Source organism: Haliotis asinina, chromosome 6, assembly GCF_037392515.1.
Source record: "Haliotis asinina isolate JCU_RB_2024 chromosome 6, JCU_Hal_asi_v2, whole genome shotgun sequence".
Classification (NCBI taxonomy): Eukaryota; Metazoa; Mollusca; class Gastropoda; order Lepetellida; family Haliotidae; genus Haliotis; species Haliotis asinina.
In genome coordinates, this window is record NC_090285.1 from 66,297,697 (window position 1) to 66,322,682 (window position 24,986).

Genomic DNA, 24,986 nt, shown 5'->3' on the forward strand with positions numbered 1-24,986 from the left:
ATGGCGCAGATCAGGAGAGTGATCGGGTTCTCCACGGGGAGCACAGCTTTTCTGACAATCTGGGTAATAGAGAAGGCTGCAGTGCTGGGGAGCCTACGTATTCTCCGGAAAGTTCTTGGTGAGTTCCCATTTGCAGTCTGGGCTGTGTGTAGAGGGGGCTCAGAGCTGATGATGAGCCTTACAGGCCTGACTGTGCCAGGATCGCCCGAACCCCCTCTGCTGCATCTTAAACTGTTAAACGTAATAGTTGTACTGATTTATTCAAACCACCCTGGCTTCATTCCACTTATATTTTGGGGGTTTAGTCTAACACAACTGGAAACGACCAACAACAATTTGGAAATAGTATGACATATACTTTGGAAAGTCTACATATTTGTTCTGACCCGTCAGTGCAGAGTGGTGTCAGTAGCAAAGCTCCTTTTGCAACAGGTTCTATAATTCCAAGTATCTAATTAATCAGAGCATAAACCCTGCTTCACATTGATGAGACGAAAAACGAAGGTAATAGTATGAAAAATGATGTAAAATATAAACATTTATAGTTTGTTTTTTGAAATTCAAATGACAGCAAGTGTGAAATACATTCCTGCTGATGCCCCCAAAACATAGTTAATGTTAGCTTTTTTATGTGACTTGAGTGGAGATAGGTATTTGCCGGATATAGTGTTTCAGATCAATTCAGGATATATCAATGACAAATGCCAAACACTTAACGAAGATATTAATTGAGTTGTCAGATTGTCAACTGAATAATGTCAGAAAAGTCATCGTATCCGGATTTAACAGTTGTGACCATCAACACATTCATGTCATATATACCCAGTACGTACCAAGTCTAACCACAGCCTTGGTGACTGATATCCAGAACTGCAACGGTAAGTTCATTTTGTTCATGTATGCGTACAGATGTCATATTCGCGCTCTGTTGGTTACGTCCGATACGGTCATAGCAATTGAGGAAACTAAATATTTAACACAAGGGTGGTTATGTAAATTCAGTCAAAATACGACTAGAGTGATACGCCGTTTCTGTTTTCAGTTTCGTCTAAACGCTTTAATCGCGAGTTCCTTCATATTATGTCTCACTGATAATGTGTTGTTACATTTATGTCCCACGTGATTTTCAAGGCGAGTAACAGTCAACGACAAAAATGACAAAACAATCTGTACAAAGTGCTCACAGTTTTCTCACGTTTCAATCATTTAGTGCTGTCTGTAGTGATATGTACAGCGTGCTAGTTTAAAAATGTATGTCTGTGATAGTCTAGTATTTGTACTGTCCTTCTATGGCAGGTTTTTATGTTCTAACTTTATTGACTTCCACATTGCCATAAGCTAGATTGTTCTCGCCAGGATATGGCTGAAATATTGCCGATGTGACGCTAAATAATAACTCACTCATTCTCTCCTGTATTAATCCAATGTACCCAGATGAAGATCGCCCTCGTCCTCCTGTTCCTGACTGCCATGGTGGCCCTGCCAGGCTCTCATTCCTGGGGTATTCGTTTCCCGCGGTTTAGGGGTATCGTGCGTGCTGTTGGAGGTGTTGTCAAACGTGCAGCTAGTGCAGCTGTCAATGCTGGGAAGAAGGTTGTCTCAACTGTGAAAAATGTTGGAGAAGCATTTAAATCTGGTAGGTACTTGTTTTGACTCGTTAAAGGCATTTGGGTAAGTCAACAAATAAATTAAATAAATATTGTACCACTAAATTATACTGAAGTAACCAGCCAGGAATGGGATAGGATACACTCAACGCAGGGTATCGTTGAAGGACTGGGCAACGGTTAAGAGGAATCCGGAAAATAGACCTTCCAGTACTATCTCTACACTTTGAAGATACATACTTGAGTAAAGGTACGGATAAAACCAACCTGCAAAATTTTGTCTCTGTATGATTGATTTAGTGTGCAATCGTATTGACTACTGGGTCGTTGTTTACACTTGTCATATTGGTCCATGTCACTAACATCTCCAAAAATATCATTGTCATTATTTGCGTGACCAGGTAAACGAGACATAAGCGAGTTTGACGTGGACGGCGACGGTGAAGTCAGTGACGACGAGATCATGACAGTACTGGCGACCAGAGATGTAGAGGACCTCGTCCAGGATGGTTACATCACAGGTAAGAGAGATAATCACTCTCGTGTCACGATTGTTCTTATTCCAAGTGACACTCACTAGTGGGAAACACTTTCTAGTAAATGTTTACGTTAGTGTTTTGATCTAAGACAAACATCCAACATATGTAACCAGTCCAAATGTTTGCCTTCATCGGCATTCACAGCTGTATGACCTTCACATTGTCTTTCAGAAGCAGACAAGGAAGACATCAGCCTCTACCAGCGTCACGTCCAGGAAGCTGTAGACCTTGGCCTGGGTAAGACTGAAACACAAGACAACAGCTACAGAATCAATATACATATTTTTATATTCCCGTTCAACGTTTCTCATTGCATCATAGTCTGACATCTGAATGATTGCGCAGCCTGTGTCCATGTGTACGTACATAAATAATTTCACTGTGCAGTACACTAAATACATACATATGAATGTGGTTCTCACGATTAAGGATGGTGTTTTGTCGGTGATGGCCCCAAGTGATTACAGAAGACGAATCCATTGTAAAGTCTGTGGAGGGCATGAAAAGCTTTGATGTCTCATTTACATCATAATACCTACACGCGTAATTCCTTTCTTCTTCTATGCTGATTCTGTGGGCCTGACAGTCCCCTGAAACACACTGACCAGGAGGCATAGTATTGAAGAAATATGTACATAGGTCACTTCATGTTTTCATCTTTTGTATATTTTCTCTTTCAGAATAATCGCGTTGACAAGATATGTGTAAGAACAAGAGTATGGACATAAATAACGTCACAAGATATACGTGTGTGTTTGTTGTAAATACGTCAGTGGAGGTGAGGTGTGAGTAAGTGAGTGACTGACTGGGTGAGTGAAATTAGTTCTACGCCTGTGTTAGCAATATTTCAGCAATAACCAGACCGCAACACCAGATGTTTGTTGTGTTGAAAAAGTTACAAAAAGAAAACAAGGAAGTGGACAGTGTCTTTGGGTCTGGATCCCAATTTGTACGTGATACACTGAGAAACACTCCAACTTGATCGAAAAATGCTTTCACCTGGAGCTGGAGCTGGAGCTGGAGCTGGAGCTGGAGCTGGAGCTGGTCGGCAACACTTTATTTAATTATGGAAATTCGAAGTTATCTTTTCTAGGAAAACGTCCTTGGCTAAACCAGTTACGGTCTGTTTGCAATGAAAACGTACCGATGGATTTCGCTTTACAAAATGTAAATCAAATAAAGTGAAATTAAGATTGCGAGTACTCATAATTTTACCTTGCCATTCGAATCTGAGAATGTGACGCAGCTTAGGATAAAAGTTGCTTCACAAAAAAATCATAGTTTCAAATCGCTGTTATTGGTTTGTAATACGTGGGGCATGCACATTAAATGAAACACCTAGAACAAGCAGAGTTGGTCAGTAACGGACGTGCATTTGTTTCACTGTTCCAACTACTGCGGTAACGTTATTCTAATACTGGTAAATACTGGATCTGTGTATTTATTACAATGTTCAAAGAAATGCAACCAAATGCTTGATGTTGGAAGTGCAATTTCGCAAGAACAAAACGTGATTGAAAGAAACGGCCAGCAAAGTTCACTTTCAAAGGCTAGCTAGACAGATGATTGAGTACCCGATCTTGTCCGCGCCTCTTACTTCAAGCATGGGTCACTGAAGATCAATTCTAACCCGGATATCCACGGATCTTCTGGAGAACGCTTCTATTCTTCGTTCTGGAACAAGTTCGTCATGTCACGCCTCACGGTGGTGAAGTACCGGTGTGCTTCAGTCTGGTATCTCGCAGTATGACAATGTGCGTTTACAGAAACACCGCTTGGCACGTTTTCGGAAAAAAAATTCCGCAGTGACCGCCCACAAGTCACAACCACCACGTCAAGGATTCGAACACGATTTCTAAATGAGCTTCGTATTTCAATTTTGGAAATCGACACGTAACAACATAAATTAGAATGTTATCTATATGACTGATCAACTTCGCTTCAAAATATTCTCACGTTGTCATTTAAATAAATTTTGTGGTCCTGACAGAATGTTTTCTGATTTTAATTCAGGAAGTGACTCACACCGCTTGAAAAGAATACTATACATGGCACTGACAACAGACGCGATGAAATGTCGTTGAAGTTTATTGTCCATGCAATTTTCAAAAATGAAACTATCTCTCAGTGGATATTTCCTGATGAGTAATAACATTTGTTGGTAATTATTGAGCAGACACTTTAAGTAATTAAAGTAGCTTTACCATTAATAATAAACACAACAGCCCAGCAACAGTAACATCAGGAGGATTACACTGAGATCGATATTGTGCGGTTTAGTGGGATGTCACTGTCCCCATACATCAGTACTAGCTATAGTATGATCTACCTACATCTTATTGCGATGTAGCGGGTGAAACGGATGTGTAGGGGGATAACTGCGTCTTCGGCGTCTCGGCGTTGCCGATGTCATTTGCCATGCAGTATCATGCACGATGTATGTAAAACAGACACAGAAAGTAACATCTTAGAAATAGCTTTGTAGTGACATCTGAATTAAATATTGTTAAATAGTGATAGACTGTGTCTTGATATTTACTTTATAGTGTAATTAAATGTGTTGAAATGCATAGAAGGCAGAGCAAACATATGGTACATTCATTGTTGCTGTATTGTTCATTGTATTGGTTAGGCGCATTTTCCATTACGAATTAGTCTTTCTAGATGGAACACTGTTATCTGCCTTTGGGAATCAATATACATATCAGGAAAAATTCTAAATATTCTTCCCAAGGTTGGAATAGATATTGAATAACGTCACCTTCAGAAATAATAGCCATTTTAGGACTATTGTTCACATACCGTTTGAATGTGTGAACATCTAATGCTTGTACATACACAAGGATGTATCAACGTTCGTCTTGTTCCACTAAATAACCTCCAGAACCAAGAACGGTGTTTCCTTTTGGAATCACCAGAGTGTAGCAGTAACACTGCCGTGACCTTCAGCAACACTGTTGTCTACATCTCAAACACATGGAACAGCTTCCCTTCACGTGGATTGGTGATTTTCAAATACATAAACCAAATAATCTAAGCGCAAATTGTATACAACTATGTAATGACTACACTGTTTATCTGACCGCAAACAATCACGTGATATCACATACAATAAGTAGAAATTGACATGTATTCACTGTCTGAGATAAATACATTTATTAATACCACAAATTCGATATTTACGTACATTAAATGGAATGCAGATTGTAGATGGAGAATCAGTAGATAAAGGTACGGTCTTTAAAATCAGTGTTAGAACGAATATATAGTCTCATTTGAAACCGAACATATCTTTTGTGTTAATATTAGCCAGATATGGTCAAGTGGAGGTAGTGCAGAAGTGGTCATAACATCAGACGCGTCATGGTAGAATGAATGATATCATTGCTTTGATGTAAGTGCTATCTAAAATTATTAAAATTATTAAATTATCTATTATCTAAAATACATGTCAATGATAATATATCATTGAATGAATCCCAGATGTCACTAAAACAAATATAATAATATATTAGATGTGTTAAGGTTTTACAAATTCTGCTTTTTAAAATATATTTCGCTAATATAAATTTCTTTGAGTGACATTGTTGAATGTGGAAAGTGCAACAATGAACCGTGTTATGGATAACAACTTCTTTATCTCGGGAGTGTACCGTTTTGATATAAATTATTCTGCCGTTGTCAGGCTTGATTATCTGTATCGAAACGTCGCACTCACGAAGTAAAATATTCATATTAGATCTATTCGTTCCTTGACTGGTTTTAAAAAGTAAAAGTTGTCATTTAATTGAACATAAACCGACAGTTATATCAACAGTTCATTTTTGCAACAACAATAAATGAATGAATGATGTAAAGCACGGAGAAATAGTAGAGCGTAGGATATATTTATCCTACCGTCCTACCCTGTTAGAGTACAAATTCCAAATGTACTTTAACCTCTCACAGAAGCTAATTTGTATGTAGCATATATCACAACCAGCGCCGAATCAAACCCGTATTTTAGACGTGTTATCGCGCAGCAACCGGTGCGGCAAGTCTGGATTATGACTGCAAAGCAGAAAACACACTTACATTTGACACCAAAGCTTTTTAAACCATCACTTCAGGCGTTTCTAATGCACGGTCCGGCATATAACTGGTTAACCTGAACTGTTTGTAAACGCCCAGTGTTCAGACTGGACATTTGGTGCATTTGGGTCACATCACGGCATGCCAACTTCATATGGGATGAACGAGACACAGTAGCAGCAACAGATTAACAGCGATTATTGTATATTTGATCATACATTTTCATTTACTGGAAAATCATCGAACACTGACGATATACAGCCAGATATGACATTTTATGTAGTGAAATGTCGAATGAGTTGTTATTGGCAGCGGGGCGTATTGCAATGCTCCTCGCTGGTGCATTGAAAATAATAGAAGAGTTCAGATAAGTATGTATGTATGTCCCCATTCCAACCGGCGCGACTCCACCCCTACACACAGACAGACTGCTCCATACGAATGCACATATGCAACTATTTACACTAACATCCACACGTCTATATGTTCACAACCATATGCAACAACCATGAACTAAAACCATATAATGCTACGATGTGTCACAACCATACAGAAACGTCATGGAACACAAAGGTGTATTAAAGCCACATATCCTAACAAATGGTCCAACCATATGTCACAGCGTTGCAACTAAAACATGTACTAAAACCACATATCATACACAGAGAACGACCGTATAACACGGCCATATGTTCACAATACACTTATAGTGTACTAACAGAATGTACCCACCCTGAAACAGAAATTTTGTTATGTGAAAATATTATTCATCGTGTAGCACTTCTACATTGCATGGACCTTTCCAATAGAGTCTGTAGTTACATACATGCTTGCATGCATGCATCATCCATCGATCGATCAATCCATCCATACACATCCACCTATCCATCCATCCATCTATCCATACATACATACATTCTATGTCCCTTGAATCTCACACCAAACGACTGTCAAAGATAAGTAAATCACCTTCACTTTGATATTCCTCGTTGTTGGGTGAAGTGAGGTGAATACTATTAAGAATTCTATATTTGGTATATTTGGTATATTTGGTATTGACAACAGACAAGGTGAAATGACGTTGAAGTTTATTGTCCATGCGACTTTAAAAATGAAAGGATCTCACAATGGATATTTACATGAGCAATGACATTTGTTGATAATTATTGAGCACACGGTCACGGTTAAAGCAGCTTTACCATTAATTTTGTATTTCGTTAAACACAACAACCCATGATCATTGTTTCAATTATAAATGCTGCATTGCCACTGCATTTATACTACCGCTCTGCACTGGAGTTGCAAGTCATTTAAGGTGATTGTAAGGGTAGGTAAATGTAACTGGTAATTATATACAATCTCTGTATTGTTTCACACCGGGTCTTTAATTGACTGATATCTGCCGCAGTGGTTAAATTATAGTTTCGTTTTGGGAAATCAGACATAACAACATGCACTAAGACATATGTAACAACCAGTCAATATGACTTGGCCTAATCATATAATGACAATCGTCCCATGTACTTCGTGATGGCGCACTCCAAACACACAAAACGCTATCTGTACAAGAGAGGAGTAAGCTGTCTACGTCTGATGCACCTGACGCAATGCGCCCAGTCGACGCATCATGAATCAGGTTCAATGTGACAACGTCAGTAATGGAAAATAACACTCTTGGTCACATGCGATCTGCTATTTCAGAGAGATGTTGCGAAGTGGGGGCTTGTGATGTATGCACCTCAGTTTTAGTAGCAACATGTTACATTAGATGTATCAACTGATGGCCTTCTCCCCGATTTGCCAATCTGGAATGAGAATGAGTCAGACCAGTGAAACTGCATTATACAGCAGACTGACAAGCATTCGGAGACTGTATGGCTTGTAGTGGTCAACTCTCCCTATATGTTGAGCAATTATTCTGCAGCTCTGTGGTTTTTACATTTTCCCCGTGTGAGAAACAATCGAATATAATCTTTCCACTGACACGACATGCTCCTCACTTATACTAATCTTTTCTTTGCCTGTGCATGCCGTTGTAACACTGTCATCGCGTGGACAGGATATGGCCTCCCTTTCGCGAATATTTGGTATTTTCACTGTTTGACTGAAATTTATGAACACCTTTAGGTACAGTATTTTGTGGATATTGAAAACATTTTGTCGCATCTAGTTAGTTATCGCAAAAGGACATTGTCACTGAAATAAAGTGAGTGAGTGAGTTTAGTTTTACGTCGCACTCAGCAATATTCCAGCTATATGGCGGCGGTCTGTAAATAATCGAGTCTGGACCAGACAATCCAGTGATCAACAACATGAACATCGATCTGCGCAATTGGGAACCGATGACATGTGTCAACCAAGTCAGCGAGCCTGACCACCCGATCCCGTTAGTCGCCTCTTACGACAAGCACAGTCACTCACTGAAATAAAGCATCGAAATAATGTTTCGAGCGTATAGCATTGTAAATTAGGGAGGCAGTGTGTGCTATATTTAGACAGAATTCTAGTACCTACCACTCTGTATTGAACCCTTTTGAGGGAGTTGGAGACTCTTCTGGGGCATTTTTAGGTATACGAGTATATGGGGCGCTTTCTTTTCCCTCGTATATCACGTCGCATCTCAGTTACAAGAAAACCATCCAGTGAAACATTTTCCATCAGGACCCTGTCAATCCTTGAAATCTTTGTCTGGTTTGTCATATACGTCAATACTTACATTACAAGTTGTTCACTGGTCACGACCGGGGCATCAACCCATGGGTCCCGAGTGAACAGTCAACAACGTATTTATAAACATAAACAGTATATAATCTATTCAGACTCTCTTTCCTGCTTTCAGGCTATTAAAAGATTTCTTGCAAACATCCACTTTTGATAGAAATCATTCAGTTTTGTAATGATCTTGCGACTGGTCAATACGACATCGTCTTCTGTTGGTTACCCAGCCATGTTGGAATCTCTGGTAACACATTGGCTGACCTTGTTGCTAAAGCAGCGCACTCAACAAATCTGTGACACCACTTCTTATTCCTTACAGTGATTATAAAGGCAGTAGGTATAAATACATTTTTCCAGTATTGGTTATTCCTGTTTGGGTTGTCAGTCCAGATTTGAAGAGGTCATCATGCGACGATGTCGCATTGGCCACACAAGCTACACGCACGAATATTTACTAAAAGATGAGGTTACTTAAGTCCACAAACATTCAAAGTAAATTAAAACTTTTCACATTTTTAATCGTAGAATATATGTCATTTTAATGTATTGCTAGATTTCTTATATTACTATCGGCTGAACTGATGATGTAAATCCAGCTAGGGTCCATGCAGGAAGCAAATCTACTGTAAGTCACCATGGTCCCTAGTATGATCTACCTCATGTCGTTGGTGATATATAGCCCGTACTTTATATTGTCTCGTCCAAATAGTGATATTAGTTTTAACTTTCCACACATGTTTTAAATTGTAACTGAGATATTCTACAACATATGTCATATTTGGGATTTCACTTTCTTAGTAAAGTACAAATTCTAGTACTTTTTTCGGTTGAGTCCCATTGGAATCCCGGATGGGACTCAACCGAAAAAAGTACTAGAATTTGTACTTTACTAAGAAAGTGAAATCCCAAATATGACATATGTTGCATTTGACCACTTTCTAAATGGCATCGTGTAATCATGAGATATTCTAGTCGTTTCACTGTCCTTTGATGACGGGTTTTTATGATGTACATGTCTTCCATTTCAGCATTAAATGTTCTTGCCACGATATGGCTGAAATATTGCCGATGTGACGTTAAATATTCATTCACTCACTCACTGGGACTACATTTGAACGTTTTGTCAAACGTTATCCATTTGAATACGTGGCAAATATTCTCGTAGCCATAGCTAGATTTTGCAAACGACACAAGAAAAACAGATTTAGAGTTATGTCTCTTCCGTCGATTTGCATTCGCATAACATCGGTGATTTCCGTGCATCATGCGTGATTCAAAGTAATTCCAGATAAAGAAGTACCGAATGAGTTGTCATTGGCAGCGGGGTACATTGAAACGTAACTTGATTGTAAGTGAGGAACTTTGAAAATAACTGAAGAGCGATTAGCCAATCAGAAAACGACAATTATGGGTGAGGTAACATAAGAAACTATAGATTGGTTAGATTGTCTGATGGGAGAAATATTGTTTTGGATGGCGCTATGCGAAACCCATCCAAGCCTAGGACGAGTATGTTGACTGCAGCAATATTCCAGTTGTGTCGCGGCGGTTTTGTAAATACCCGGTGTTACGTTTGCAGCATGAACGAAACACGCATTCAAATACATTGATACGACGACAATGAACGTGCTTGACCACCCAGTCCATTCCGTCGCCTACTAACCGAATCTGGTTTTGCCTTACATATGTTCCATACGTTGACACTTGTCGGGAACCGTTCCGCTGCAATATGCGTGACGACCCAAGGCTTTGATCCAGACTATCCCTAGACAAGCTGTTGTATATGTTGCCCTAACTGTGATAGATCCTGTATGGCCGTCTTTTTGATAGGATGATCTGTTTACAGTATGTAGCACATGTACCGAAAATACCCATTACATTAGATTTAATACAATCATTCTTGTACTTAGGTAGTAAAACGTGTTTTAGGTTACGTTCGGTACAAAATCTAACCGTCTACACATTGTTTCGATAGCCAGGGGTAATAATGATAGGTCCAAGTCCTTTTTGATCTTCCAGTAATATATTGCAGGCATGTATACATGCTATCGGTTCATTTTGAGAACAGTCATCAAACCGACATAGCAAGGTGCGTTGCCTATTTTGTATTCGTTTAATTTACTGAGGGGGAAATAGACCTCCTATCGCCAATAATATACATACGTTAGGCATAAGGAGAAGCATACATGTCTGGTGTCGATTTGACATAATTACGTAACGCACCCCCGCAACCACCCCTTTTGGCCTGAAATTTTGTTAAATGATCATTGAAACTCGGGAGAAAATGAAATGAGTATGATTCCCCTCTCAGTAGTGTGCACCCTGTTTCCCAAAACGCTGTATCCGCTCCTGTTTCAGCATAGTTGAACATCAGCATCACTGTCGTAGAAGCATCCCCGTCGCTGAGAGGACATTAGGGCAATCGGTGGTTGTCATCCTTGGAATTTCAAAATTGTGGTGCTCTCTGATTCTGTCAGGATACACCTAGACACAGCTGGCATGCCTCTGTCCATCCTAGACATTTAATCCTTTGCAGAATTTAAGTTGTACAGTTTGGAATTTGCATGTGCTTTCCTGTTTGTTACAGTTCCCTGTGGAAAAACAAAATGGACAAAATGGACTTAATAAATCATCACCAGCTGATTTTAAGATGACACTACCTCTGTAACCTTTAGGCGTAAACATTTATGGGTTTACGTGGGGGCATAGATTCAGCCATCACATGTCATCCTTGATTACAATAGTATCCGTTCCCAGGTACGTGGTTCACATACTATGATGGGGCTCTGTTGAGTTATGTCCGCTAGAATCGGTGCCCAATATGCGGCTGAAGGCTGTCCAAAAACTGAAAAAAGTAGGCGTGTCTACCGTCAGCAGAAAAGCATTATAGCGTCCTGTAGGTGACCATAATTTGCATTTATCATTACAACCTTGGTAGCCATTGAACCCTCCTCGTGGGTTTCACCAAAGCGTTACGTCTATACAACAAACGATCCATTCACCTGCCACTGAAGACACAGTTCTTCAATCTGACATTAACATTACTTTACGCTTAATCATGCGAGATTTTGTACTGACTTTCAGGCCGAGCTCTGCACGCTGATATGGCAGATGATGAAGTATTAGAGGCGTTAGCCACCCGAGACATCAATGAGCTGTTTGAAGTTGAACAAATGAGTGGTGAGATAAAGACTTATTCTACTGGTTTCTTAAAAAAGGAACGGTTTGCTTGGAGGCATGGATTCAGTCATCACATGTCATTCTTGATTACAATAGTATCCTCTCTCAGGTACGTGGGTCACATTCCATGATGGGGCCCGGTAGTGTTATGTCCGCTAGAATGGGTGTACTACGTGCGGCTGAAGGCTGTCCTATTAAAAGTGAAAAAATAGGCATGTGTACCGTAAGCAGAAAAGTATCGTATCCACGGATAACTATAGCGTCCTAAGGTGACCGAAGAAGCATTATTTAATCAGTGTTGTCACAGGTTATGATTCTTCGTACGTCTGTATATGCGTATGTGTATTATCTTTTTCTAACTTAAAAGCATAGCCCAGGTTAAAGGTGGTTTAAATATTAACACAAATAAATGCACATATTTGTTAAATCGTTGAATGGTGTTTAATAAACACTAACCTCATTTGTTACAGTGGATGCACTGGACAATTGAAAGACCAGTTCCAACACCAGCATTTACATGACGAAATATGAAAAGCACAATTCTTTGGTTATTTCATGAATAAAATGTTCGAACAGTAAGCGCGTCGTGTATTTCTTTTTTGCTTGTGTTTTTATTTATGAACATTTTAGACTGACTGAGTTAAAACAAAATAATCGTATCAGTAAGTGAGTTACTATATGTCGTTACGAAAATAATCAATTATTGTATTATAGAACAATAAAATTAGAAATTAAAAGCGTGTTAACGAAGAACAGTAAAACTACCATTGTATCACAGAGATTAATGTCTCACAAAACGTACGTGTCTCACATTCCGCTCCATGATATTTTCGTGCAGTTATAAACATGTTTTGAAAAGCAACAAATTTTAAATGGTCACATTTGTGCACCACACTGGCATGTGACTGGCACTGTTCTGTTGGAGGCCCGTGAAGTCCGGGGTAGAATAGGCGTTCCGCAACCCATGCTTGCCGTAGCATGCGACAATGCTGGTCATGTCATCGGTTTCCAACTGCGCAGATCGATGCTCATGTTGTTGATCACTGGATTGTCTGGTCCAGACTCCATTATTTACAGACCGCTGCCATGGAGCTGGAATATTGCTGAGTGCTGCGTAAAACTAAACTCGGTTGGAACTTCAACGCCCTGTATGTATGTATGTATGTATGTATGTATGTATGTATGTATGTATGTATGTATGTATGTATGTATGTATGTATGTATGTATGTATGTATGTATGCATGCATGCATGCACGCATGTATGTATGTATGTATGCATGTATGTATGTATGTAGTGAATGAGTTAATATTTAACGTCACATTGGCAGTATTGCAGCCATATCGTGACGAGAACATTCTTGAAAAAAGGAATTTATGTATATGGTAAAAACCTGTCGACGAAGGACAGTACAACAAGTATAATATCACAATAAGAAATAAAACTAGCGTGAACAGTTAAAACTACTATCCCCATTCAGACAACACAATATAAAAACAGGCTATATAGATCGCCAACAACTGAAGGTAGATCACCATACTAGAGGCTATCGGTAAGTAATTGATCTCCGTGTTTGAGATGATGGACACTAGATTTGGTACGTTTTTACCCTTTCCTGGATCATGAACCATACCTTGGACATGGGCGTACGAGAATTGAGTTTGGTTACATAATTTTGCCAAGATTGCCGTTTATTCTTCGCTTGAGCATTATTTTGAATTTATTTTAATTATGTTCTGCTTTTTTCCCTGCCTTCCTAGCTTGTTTGCATTCATCGATGAGCCATGGTTTCCGGATATGTGGAACTGCAGAGGACTTTAGTATACACTCATCAGTTGTGGAATTCAGTTCATCAGAAAAGCATTTAATAGCATCAGGAACTTCAATACACAGTGTTTCATACAGAGTCCAGTTAGATTTTCAAAATTTACGTGTATTGAGCTCTGGACCAATTTTCTGGCATCTGCTAAACTGATGTTTTGTGTAAACCTTATTCTATTGATAGCCATTTGCTGTTTCCAGATAGGACATTCATTAAAGAATTTAACATGGCTATCACAATCTTATGTATGTTTCACAACGATGAGCACACACAACAGACAAGTGCAAGTATTTACGCCATGACAGAACGTTTGGCACTTGAAACACCTAAGCGCATTCTCAATGTATTTATCAACATTGAGATTACAGTACCCTGCCTTAAGTGACTTTGGAGCAGTAGGCGAAGAGAATGAAAACAGATATATTTTGGTTTGAAAACGTTGAAAACGTTTGACATATAGCACACCCTGATCTCACATCTCTGAAACGATATCAAGCTCAGAAATGTCTGCCAGCAATCGATCACGAGCTTCACTGTTCCCTTACTCTTGTTTAGTGTTTTGTAGGCGGTGACGGTAACTGGAGTGTCAGCCAAAGTGTCGATGTTTAAAATGTTGGTTTACTGTTGCTTTCTGTCGCACTCAATCAACAGCGCACCAGAACGTATTCTTCTAATGTTGTTTGACATCGCCGGCAATGCCGTGGATAACTTGAGACACAGCAAAAGGGTTTAGGTTCAACGGCGTGCTAACTTTGGTCTCAATGACAAGGAAACGTGGCAAGTAATCAATGTGTTTGGACGGTCTGAGGTCGTCAACACGATCATTTTCAAGAGGACGTTTGCTCTTTTTGTGGGGGTTTCGTAAGCTATGGTTAGTTGTTTAGATTTTATCATCAGAGCTCCCCACCCACCACGGAGTATCACAAGGACTATGGTAAAAACAAGTGGGTCTCCAGCTTGCAGTGCAAAGGATACTTAGATGAAATACTCCAGCAGAAGAATTATAAATAGTTAATCCACCTGACTGCCCTATGAGCCACCGCCTTCTGGGCATAAGACTCCAGGCAAAGTTCAAAACATCATATTTCAAAATCAGAAAAGTTTTAGAGGTTCAATAAAGCCAAGACCGAAATTAAAACAACTCCAAATCAAATTTGGGCAAAATTGGGCAATGACATACACATATATAGTATTACATAATCCATGCATGGCATGACCATCCGAGTGGTTGAACCGGGCCCACTCAACCACCCGTGTAAGTGAAGTCATGGCCAAAGTGGTGTGTTGGGCAATAGGAACACGGTTCCAGGCCCTCAACCACCAGGATCCCTTCCTCCACCGACACAGGGCCACAAGCCACGGCAAATGGGTTGGTGGACCAAATATGCCCCCGGGTCCACACGAGGGGTTGGCGAGCTCTTAGCGTTACCCAGCACTCACCACGAGGAGGTGGCTCGCCTTAGGTGCCACGGGAAGGTGGATCTTCAGACTGGAAGAAATAAGAACAGAGGCACCTAATAATTTCTCGTAATAGAAATGGTACTGTGCAGTCGCGGTTGATTTCAATGACGATCCATCTGGCTCAAATCCGATTACGTAAAGGCCATAGTGAGTGAGTGAGTGAGTGAGTTGAGTTTTACGCTGTAATCAGCACTATTCCCGCTATATGACGTAAATAATCCGGTCCGTAAATAATCGAGTCTGGATCGGAGAATCCAGTGATCATCAGAATGAGTATCGATCTGCTCAATAACGAACCGATGACACATGCCAACCAAGTCAGCGAGCCTGACCACTCCATTCCTGGCCAACAACACTCCAATGATTATTTTATGATGCCATCAAAATTATATTTTCTTGTCTTTTTGTTGTCCGGGAGAGGTGTTTGCATAAGCCCTGGATTATTCACCAATCTCCATTTCTTGATACCGTTAGTCGCCTCCTACGCTAAACATGGGTTACTGAAGAGCAGTTCGAACCCGGATCTTCACGGGTCACAATAGAACATGCTTCTAGAGTAGCATATATGATATTATCCACGAGCTTTTTTCGTATCCTGAATATAAACATGCATAAAATATGACAAGTTACCATTTTACTCAAACATTCGGTTGACAATTAATATATTTTTGTCAGCCTGTCGTCAAAGTCACCTCCGGAGTTTTACGAGCTTCGTGACCACCTATATTCGAAGCATTGACAAAGCACCCCATAGATGATTGCCCACCACCTATTATACATGAAAGTTTAGGAAACCCGGCACCATCCACAACAGAATCGCAAGAAAATGAATGAAAATGGCCGATGTGCACCACTTGAATGAGAAATGTGACTATATTGCTTTATGTATGAATGCGGCCATAACCGTCAGTAGATGATAGATCCATACCAGTTGCACACCACCAGTGTAATAAAATGAAGTCCATTTCTGGTGTCCGCCGCCGTGATATTGCTGGAATATTGCTAAAAGCGGCGCAAACCCATACTCAGTCACTCAGCAGTCAGAGAATCCGTTTCACATTTAGGAATTTGCATTATACATCAGAGTGACGAAGACTTTATCGCCTTTCAATGGTCAACTCTCCCTGTATGTTGAGCAATGTTTGTGCAGTTCAGCCTGTGGTGTTTACATTTTCCCCGTGTGAGAAACAATCGAATATAATCTTTCCTCTGACACGACATGCTCCTCACTTATACTAATCTGTTCTTTGCCTGTGCATGCCGTTGTAACACTGTCATCGCGTGGACAGGATATGGCCTCCCTTTCGTGAATATTTGGTGTCTCACTATTTGATTGCAATATATAAACATTTTCTTTGTGGTGCAGTATTTTATGAATATTGAAAAGGTATGGTCGTATCTAGTTAGATACTATAAAGAGTATAGTCAAAGAGGCAGTTTTAGGTATATATGGGGCGTTATCTCTTCACTCTCATATCACAAAACATCTCAGTTACAAGAAAACCATCCAGTGAAACCTGTTAAGTCAGGTCCCTGTCAATCCTTGAAATCTTTTTTCGGTCTGTTCGATACGTCAATATGTACATAAAACTATACACATAAGAAACATTTATGTGTCCTGGGGTGTTTCCGTTTGTCTGTTTTGACATATTTGTTATGATTGTCTGATGAGGGAAATGGCGGTAAGCCTACGGCTAGCATGTTGACTGCAGCAATAGTCCAGTTGTATCGCGGCGGTTTTGTAAATACCCGAGGACGAGACAAAATCAGAGATCGTTGTTATGTTTGTAGCATGAACGATACATGCATTCAAATATATTGATACGACGACAATGAACGTGCTTGACCACCCAGTCCATTACGCCGCCTACTAACCGAATCTGGTTTGCCTTACATATGTTCCATACGTTCACACTATCGGGGAGCTGTTCCTCTTCAATAAGTGTGACGATCCGAAGATTTGATCCAGACTATCCCTAGACAAGCTGTTGTATCTGTGTTGCCCTAACTGTGACGTGATAGATCCTGTATGGTCGATGTTTTGATAGGATGATCTATTTACTGTTACTACCAGATGTACCAAAATACTATTTTGATGGTTTGTGATTTTGACGAGTTACATAGGATTTAACACAATCGTTCTTGCCCTCAGGTAGTGAAACGTGTTTTATGTTACTTTGGGTTCAAAATTAAACTGCCTATACATATGTTTCGATAGCCAGGGGTCATAATGGTAGCTGCAACGTTTATCTGCACCCGCCTGTAATATATAACAGAAGTTTATACATGCTATCAGTTCTTTAAGAGAACAGTCAACAAGTCAACATAGCAAGGTACGTTGGCTTTTTGTATGCATTTAATTCACTGAGTGACTTCCTGTGGTCTATTATATATCAGGCATGAGGAGAAGCATATGATATGTCTGGTGTTGATTTCAAGCCCTGAAAACGTGACGCACCCCACGCACTCACCCCTATTTGTCTGAAATTTTCTTAAATGACCATTGAAACTCAGGTGAAAATGAAGTGTGCATCCCTCCTCCACCCTTTTCTTAGTAGTGTGCACCCCGTTTCTCAAAAAAAGCTGTCGCCCCTGTTTCAGCATACCTGATCACCGTGTCGTCAAAACCTCTTCGTCGCTGAGAGGACATCCTCGGAATTTCAAAATTAATGGTGCTTTCCGATGCACCCAGGCACAGGCTGGGAAGCGCCCCTTTTTCTCGCAGCTGCATGCATCTGTCGAGAAACTTTCGAAACCTAATCCTTAGCAGACTTTGAGCGGTATAATTTCACAACTGCATATGTTTTCCTGTTTGGTATTGTTCCCTCTGAATAAAAAGCAAATGTCCAACAACGATTGTAACCATTTCTAAAAGTGATTAGACATAAATCATTGGACACACAGCCGATTTGTCTCTCATCAGAGGTTTGGAACCATTGTTTATCACACTATGACTGTGTAAAAGACACATTTCCGACAGATGTTAAAACGGAAATCATCATCGGCTAATTTTATGATGACATTACCACTGTATCCTTTATCCATAAAATTTACTTGCAACTTTCGCAAGTTATTGTTGCTAAATATACGAAACAGCAACAGAGAAACTCAAATAGAAGACATGAACACGAACGCTTTGTAGTATGTATGAGATTTCATTTTTCCAACTTGCGTTTCTTTTGCTGTTCAGTACACATGTATGCCCCAATGCCATTTAGAAGGTGGACAAATGTAACATATGTCATATGTGGGATTACACTTTCTTAGTAAAGTACAAATTCTAGTACGTCTTTGGTTGAGCCCCATCCGGGATTAGAAGCCGCACCCCCAGATTCACGCAGACAATGTCAGCCGCCTAGTCCGCTCAGCCACCACAACTTCCATAAACATGGAAGTCGGACAACTGGTAGTCTAGACCTCGTTCTTTGTATACTCTGATAAGTGTAATTTGACACGGCATTGTGCAATCATGGGACCAAGGGAGCCGTGCCAATTTACACTTATCAGAGGGGTACACAAGTACTTTACTAAGAAAGTGTAATCTCAAATATGACATATGTTACAGTATACATGTAGTTTGAAATATCTATTTACAGATGAAAGCCGTCGCATTGCTCCTGTTGTTTGCTGTCTTTGCAACCCTTCCAAGTGAGACCACCGGATGGGCATGGGCTAAAGGGGTCATTCGAAGGATCGGTGACGGCGTTAAGAAGTTTGTAAACAGGATCAAGAAGTTTGGAGAGAGAATCCGAAACGGTAGGCGTTTTGTTACATTTCGTCGGCGGAACCACGCTCTTCACATATGGGCCTGCATGATACGAGAGAAACCCGTGAAGGTTTCGGGGTAGAATAGACCTTCAGCAACCCATGCTTGCCACAAAAGGCGACTATGATTGTCGTAAGAGGCGACTAACGGGATCCCAATTGCGCAGATCGATGCTCATGTTGTTGGTCACTGGATTGTCTGGTCCAGACTCGAGTATTTACAGACCGCTGGAATATTGCTGAGTGCGGCGTAAAACTAAACTCACTCGCTCATGATACGAGAGAAAACAATTACCTCCCAGTGTTACTGAAATTATGCGATTGCGGATGGTTTGCACCCACACTTTCCTCAAACTTGGCATTGCACTTGCTGTTGCAATTGCTGTGACATTTCGATTCCGCAAACGAGGTGCTCTGATGTATCATTGGCAAACCCTCTGAATATTTTTAAGAAGGAAAACACGTTGGTTGTCATTTCCTGGTATCAGCAGGGTTATTTTGTGAAGTCATTTAATGGCACTTTGCACTCTTTGGATGCTGTTTTGAGAGTATATTAATGTACGAAGTAACACTGTACACACTCTCTGCAAAAGCCCTCTAGTACATTGGATGGTTTGTATGTCACGAGTCAAGCACTATACAATAATTTAAGTTCAATAGACAAAGGAAACGTTTCTTATCTTGGTAGAAATACACAGCGACTCAACTGTTAAAATGGGATGTGAATTCCGTGTTTTCGCTTGTCTATATGCCAAATCACAGTTACCGCTTGATTTTGAGGTCAAGTCCTATGTTCCATCAGATTATTATCTGTGTTAATCTTTGCTATTCCAGATCTGTTTAGCTTCAAAGTCTTTCACATCTAGACATACTTCATTATGTTTAAGTGACATCTGAATACCGACATACGACTTCTATCCATGATATACAGAAACATCCAGCTAAATAGTAAGCTAACCAACGACAAGAGATTGCGACTGACGTTTTCCTAGCGTAATAAAACACGATGTACATAGCCATTGTGTGTACATTTTTATCGAAGATATACTTTCCGTGAACTGCGAAAACGTTTGAATGTGCAATATTGGTTCCTTGTGTTCATCAAAATAAAACGTTGGCGGCCATAATAAAATATTGCCTTTATGGTTCCTTAACAGTGGCAGAGTTTTGGGGCTCAGAACCAAATTTGCATTGATCATTATATCCTTGGTAGCCATTGAACCCTCCTCGTGGGTTTCAACAAAGCGTTACGTCTATACAACAAACGATCCATTCACCTGACACTGAAGACACAGTTCTTCAATCTGACATTAACATTACTTTACGCTTAATCATGCGAGATTTTGTACTGACTTTCAGGCCGAGCTCTGCACGCTGATATGGCAGATGATGAAGTATTAGAGGCGTTAGCCACCCGAGACATCAATGAGCTGTTTGAAGTTGAACAAATGAGTGGTGAGATAAAGACTTATTCTACTGGTTTCTTAAAAAAGGAACGGTTTGCTTGAAGACATGGATTCAGCCATCACATGTCATCCTTGATTACAATAGTATCCTCTCTCAGGTACGTGGTTCACATTCCATCCCGGTAGTGTTATGTCCGCTAGAATCGGTATACTACGTGAGGCTGAAGGCTGTCCTATTAAAAGTGAATGTGTACCGTACGCAGAAAGGTATCGTATCCACGGATAACTATAGCGTCCTAAGGTGACCGAAGAAGCATTATTTAATCAGTGTTGTCACAGGTTATGATTCTTCGCAAGTCTGTATATGGGTATGTGTATTATCTTTTTCTAACTTCAATGCATAGCCTAGGTTAAAGATATTTACACAGCTGATCATTACTCAAAAGTATCTTTGGTTTCATATGATGAAATCGTTGTTTTACAAGCTGATAAGAAATTTGAAATTTGTGTTGGAACATTTTCATAAATAGCATCCCCGTAGACACTGGTTCCGCTCAACTTTTGATACGAGTTTTTCTAATGTCGGTCAGAATAGCTTCTGGAAAACACAAAACAAAAAATGAGTATGGCAGAGAATTTGGACGTACACTTCATATGGCACAACGTTCACAAGTGGCCAATCAGCCCTTTCCCATTTACTGATTCACTCACTTGAACTGGATAGAAGAGGCATTCGTGTAATACCCAAAATATAACCACAAGACTGTATGACTTGATCTTCCTCTTACTGGCAAACACTATTCTATCAGTACTTGCATATGGTGTCTACAACACCTTTGAGATGTAATTGATCTTTGCTTGTATTTGTCGTACTTCTAAGTCATCACTTTGATCCCCACAGACGCAGACAAAGCCGAACTGAACAACATCCAGCGGGAAGCTCGAGATTTAATGGATGAACGTAAGTAACACCTAATGGATCAAAGTAAATACGATTCAATGGATAAAAGGAAGTAAGATTCATAGATTGAAGTAAGTAAGATTTAATGGATTAAGCAGATGGTATTCTCATGTATCCTCAAGGAACCTGCTTGGCGTTGGTGTAGGTGTGCTGCTTTAGTCATCCTTCGCGTTCAGTACATCGTTCTTGAGCCAGAATGACTTCTGTATTGATACGCTGTCTCACAGAATTGTCCAAATTCTAAATGATAAATTCTAACAGTATCTCAGATAGACGTGTGCAACGTTGTATATATTTGTGTATGTGAAAGTAATGCTATTTTTATTTGGATACGTTTCTATGTCATGATTCATTCGCATTCCTCACAGACAGACTGCAGTTAATTCCTGTCATTGCAGATTTGATTGCAACGATCATTCAGTTATAACTGATTTCAGCAATACCTATATTGTGTTATATGTAAGTGCAGAACTGTGGGGCACCATTAGTGTTGTTGGATAAAGAGGTAAACTGTTATTGTTAGTAACAGTTAGTAAGTTAGTAACAGATATATACTAATACTATAACGTGCCTTCAAACTGATGCCACATGTTTAGAAGTGTGAACTGGATCGTTTTGTTTGGACGTATGGGATATCAACATGTAAATTATGTATGAAAAGAATGCCGTCATTTCAAAGCAAGCAAATTCTCTATCATTTGAACTTGAAACAAAATATGAAGTGACCTATCTACAGACCAAGTACACTTTTACATACTTTAAATTAATAGGCGGTTTACAATATGTTCCCGTCATCAGGCACTTAGGTACATAAAAACGTCCTTCCTGAAGCATATCTCAATATATGTTTTAATTGCCAATTGCCATAAATACATAATTTATTAAATCGTTGAATGGTGTTTAAGAATCCCTAACCTGTTTTGTTACAGGGGATGCATTGGACGATTGAAAGACCAGTTCCAACACATTTACATGACGAAATATGAAAAACACAATGTTTGGTTTTTTCATGAGTAAAATATTCGAACGGTAAACGCGTTGTATATTTCTTTCTTGCTGATGTAATCATTTATGAATATTTGTGTTTAGATTGAGTTAAAACAAAGAAATCCTATGATTTAAGGGAGGTAATATTTGTCGTCACATCGACAATATTCCCACCATATCGTGACGAGAATAATCAATTATTGCATTATAGAACAATAAAATTAGACATTACAAGCCTGTTAACGTAGAACAGTGAAACTACCATTGTATCATAGATATTAATGTGTCACAAAATGTACGAGCACACTCCGCTCCATGCCATTTTCGTGTGATTATTAAAATGTTTTATAAAGCTGCAAAAGTTTTAATTTGTGTGCTTCACACGCATGATATTCTATTCCCGCATTAGCTAATAGATGATAAACTAATTTCACTACGGTTTTCTCACATTTTGTACCGCTACAAAAGTTACTATTTTTCTCAAAATGAGGTGTAGGCGACGGCTCCTTGCTTGTCGTCCGTTTGGATGAAAAGGGGACCGATGAACTGCAATTTTACTCGAAAACTAGTAAACATACACTCAATGAAACGCTGATGATACTCAAAACATCAGCTGAAAGTCTGCAAACAAATTCTTGGGTTGGTCTGATGTTATGCTTATGATCAGCGTTTCCTCGAGTATAATATGTCTGTCCACCCAAGTGGACTAAATATGGTAGATCATGCGTTGATAAGACCGTATATTTCTGAACGAAGTGTATCTATAATCTAATCACTTCATGTCGTAATCTTGTATTTATACTGAAGATCATCACCACTGACAGAACGCACGCAGGTTTATTTCTCATATGATCCACTGGGAAATTACTGCACGGACACTATGGGAAAGTAGATCTTCAGGCTGAAAAAAGATTGGAGTATAGTTACTTTTCAAGTTCCGGAATAGAACTGCCGGAATAGAAATGGTACTGTGCAGTCGCGGTTGATTTCAATGACACTCCATCTGGCCCAAATTCGATTACGTAACGACCAAAGTGAGTGAGTGTAGTTTAATATTAGGACATATTCCAGCTATATGGCGTATGTCTGTAAAATCCAGTGATCAACTGCATAAGTATTGATCTGCTCTATTGATGACATGTGTCAACCAAGTCAGGGAGCCTGACCATCCTATCCCGCCAGTCGTCTCTTACAACAAGCATAAGACTCAACAACACTTGCCATCAACGCTCAAATGATTATATGTCACCATAATGACATTTTCTCTCTGTGTTGTACTTGAGAGGTGATCACATAAGCCGTGGCAACTTCACTGATCCCCATTTCTTCAATTTCAAAATAAACATATTTATCGTGCCACATGTGTTCTAAAATATACAGAGTTACATTTACACATTGCATAAATTCATGTAAGTTGATATTTTGGTATCTGACACACTGCGGCGTCCAATGTGATAGAGGCGCATCCTGTTCAGAAATGCTTTTCACATAAAAGCCCAACAGGGTTTAAAATAATGATAGTGTTTGAATTTATAAGTTTCCTTTAGAACCCACAGAAATTGTATACGTACAGGTTACGTCTGTCTCCCTCACAATTCTGCCATGCTTGTCAACAAGCTGTGCTTGCTCTGAAATAAACAAAAATAGCTTCAACAATGGTGATAGATGCAAATAGTTTTAACAATAGTAAAGCTTAGAGCAGTATAATGACAGCGTTTCTGAGAAACTGCCAGTGTCCAACGCTGTCAAAAATGTGGGATGATGGCAATATGCGAAGACGTGGTGACACCCAGCTTTCATCAAGGGTATGGTGGTGAGCCCCAGCTGTCACCTCGGTATGGTGGTGAGCCCCAGCTGTCACCTCGGTATGGTGGTGAGCCCCAGCTGTCACCTCGGTATGGTGGTGACCCCCAGCTTTCACCTCGGTATGGTGGTGAGGATATATTTTACCCCAGTTTGGTGGTGACGATATCTTTAACCAAAGTTTGGTGATAACAGTAGATATTACGATACTATGGCAGATATAGGATGGCGAATTTGTACTCCGGTATGGAGGTAGCTATAGCGTTTGAGTATTCTATTTCAATGGTGTTTTTCTCTCGGATCATATCCTACAGCTGTTCTCATCGTGATATCACCCTCACCATTCCGTATTCGAGGAACAATTAATCCAATGAACAAAACAAAAACAACAAACATTAAAACTAATAAGAACAAATCTACCAAACGAAAAACAAGCAAGCATTAAACATCATGCCATAATAACAGTGCATGTCAAGTGAAATTGCTCGTCTCCAGCCCCGCCTTTTACCACACGTGATATTACTCACCCCGTGAAGTCGATATGATCAGTCAGTAACAGATACACCCTAGAGCCTTCGTTATTTCTGTCAAGACCGGTGAAGATCTTTTTTGTTGATCTTCAATAACCAATGCTTGTTGTAGGAGGCGACTAACGGGATCGGGTGGT

At 39.8% G+C, this 24,986-nt stretch overlaps 2 protein-coding genes across 2 annotated transcripts; both read left to right on the plus strand.

The window, feature by feature from the left end:
- The first annotated feature begins 751 nt into the window (after positions 1-751).
- On the plus strand, positions 752-2,890 carry LOC137286228 (uncharacterized). Its single transcript, XM_067817957.1, has 5 exons — positions 752-878; positions 1,435-1,636; positions 2,009-2,128; positions 2,318-2,383; positions 2,827-2,890. The coding sequence occupies exons 2-5, from the start codon at positions 1,435-1,437 to the stop codon at positions 2,829-2,831; spliced, it is 393 nt and encodes a 130-aa protein (XP_067674058.1). The 5' UTR covers positions 752-878; the 3' UTR covers positions 2,832-2,890.
- Positions 2,891-17,621: 14,731 nt separating this feature from the next.
- On the plus strand, positions 17,622-22,563 carry LOC137287035 (uncharacterized). The gene is made up of 5 exons (XM_067819143.1): positions 17,622-17,730; positions 18,994-19,153; positions 20,522-20,617; positions 21,470-21,529; positions 22,459-22,563. The coding sequence occupies exons 2-5, from the start codon at positions 18,994-18,996 to the stop codon at positions 22,476-22,478; spliced, it is 336 nt and encodes a 111-aa protein (XP_067675244.1). The 5' UTR covers positions 17,622-17,730; the 3' UTR covers positions 22,479-22,563.
- Positions 22,564-24,986: the final 2,423 nt, after the last annotated feature.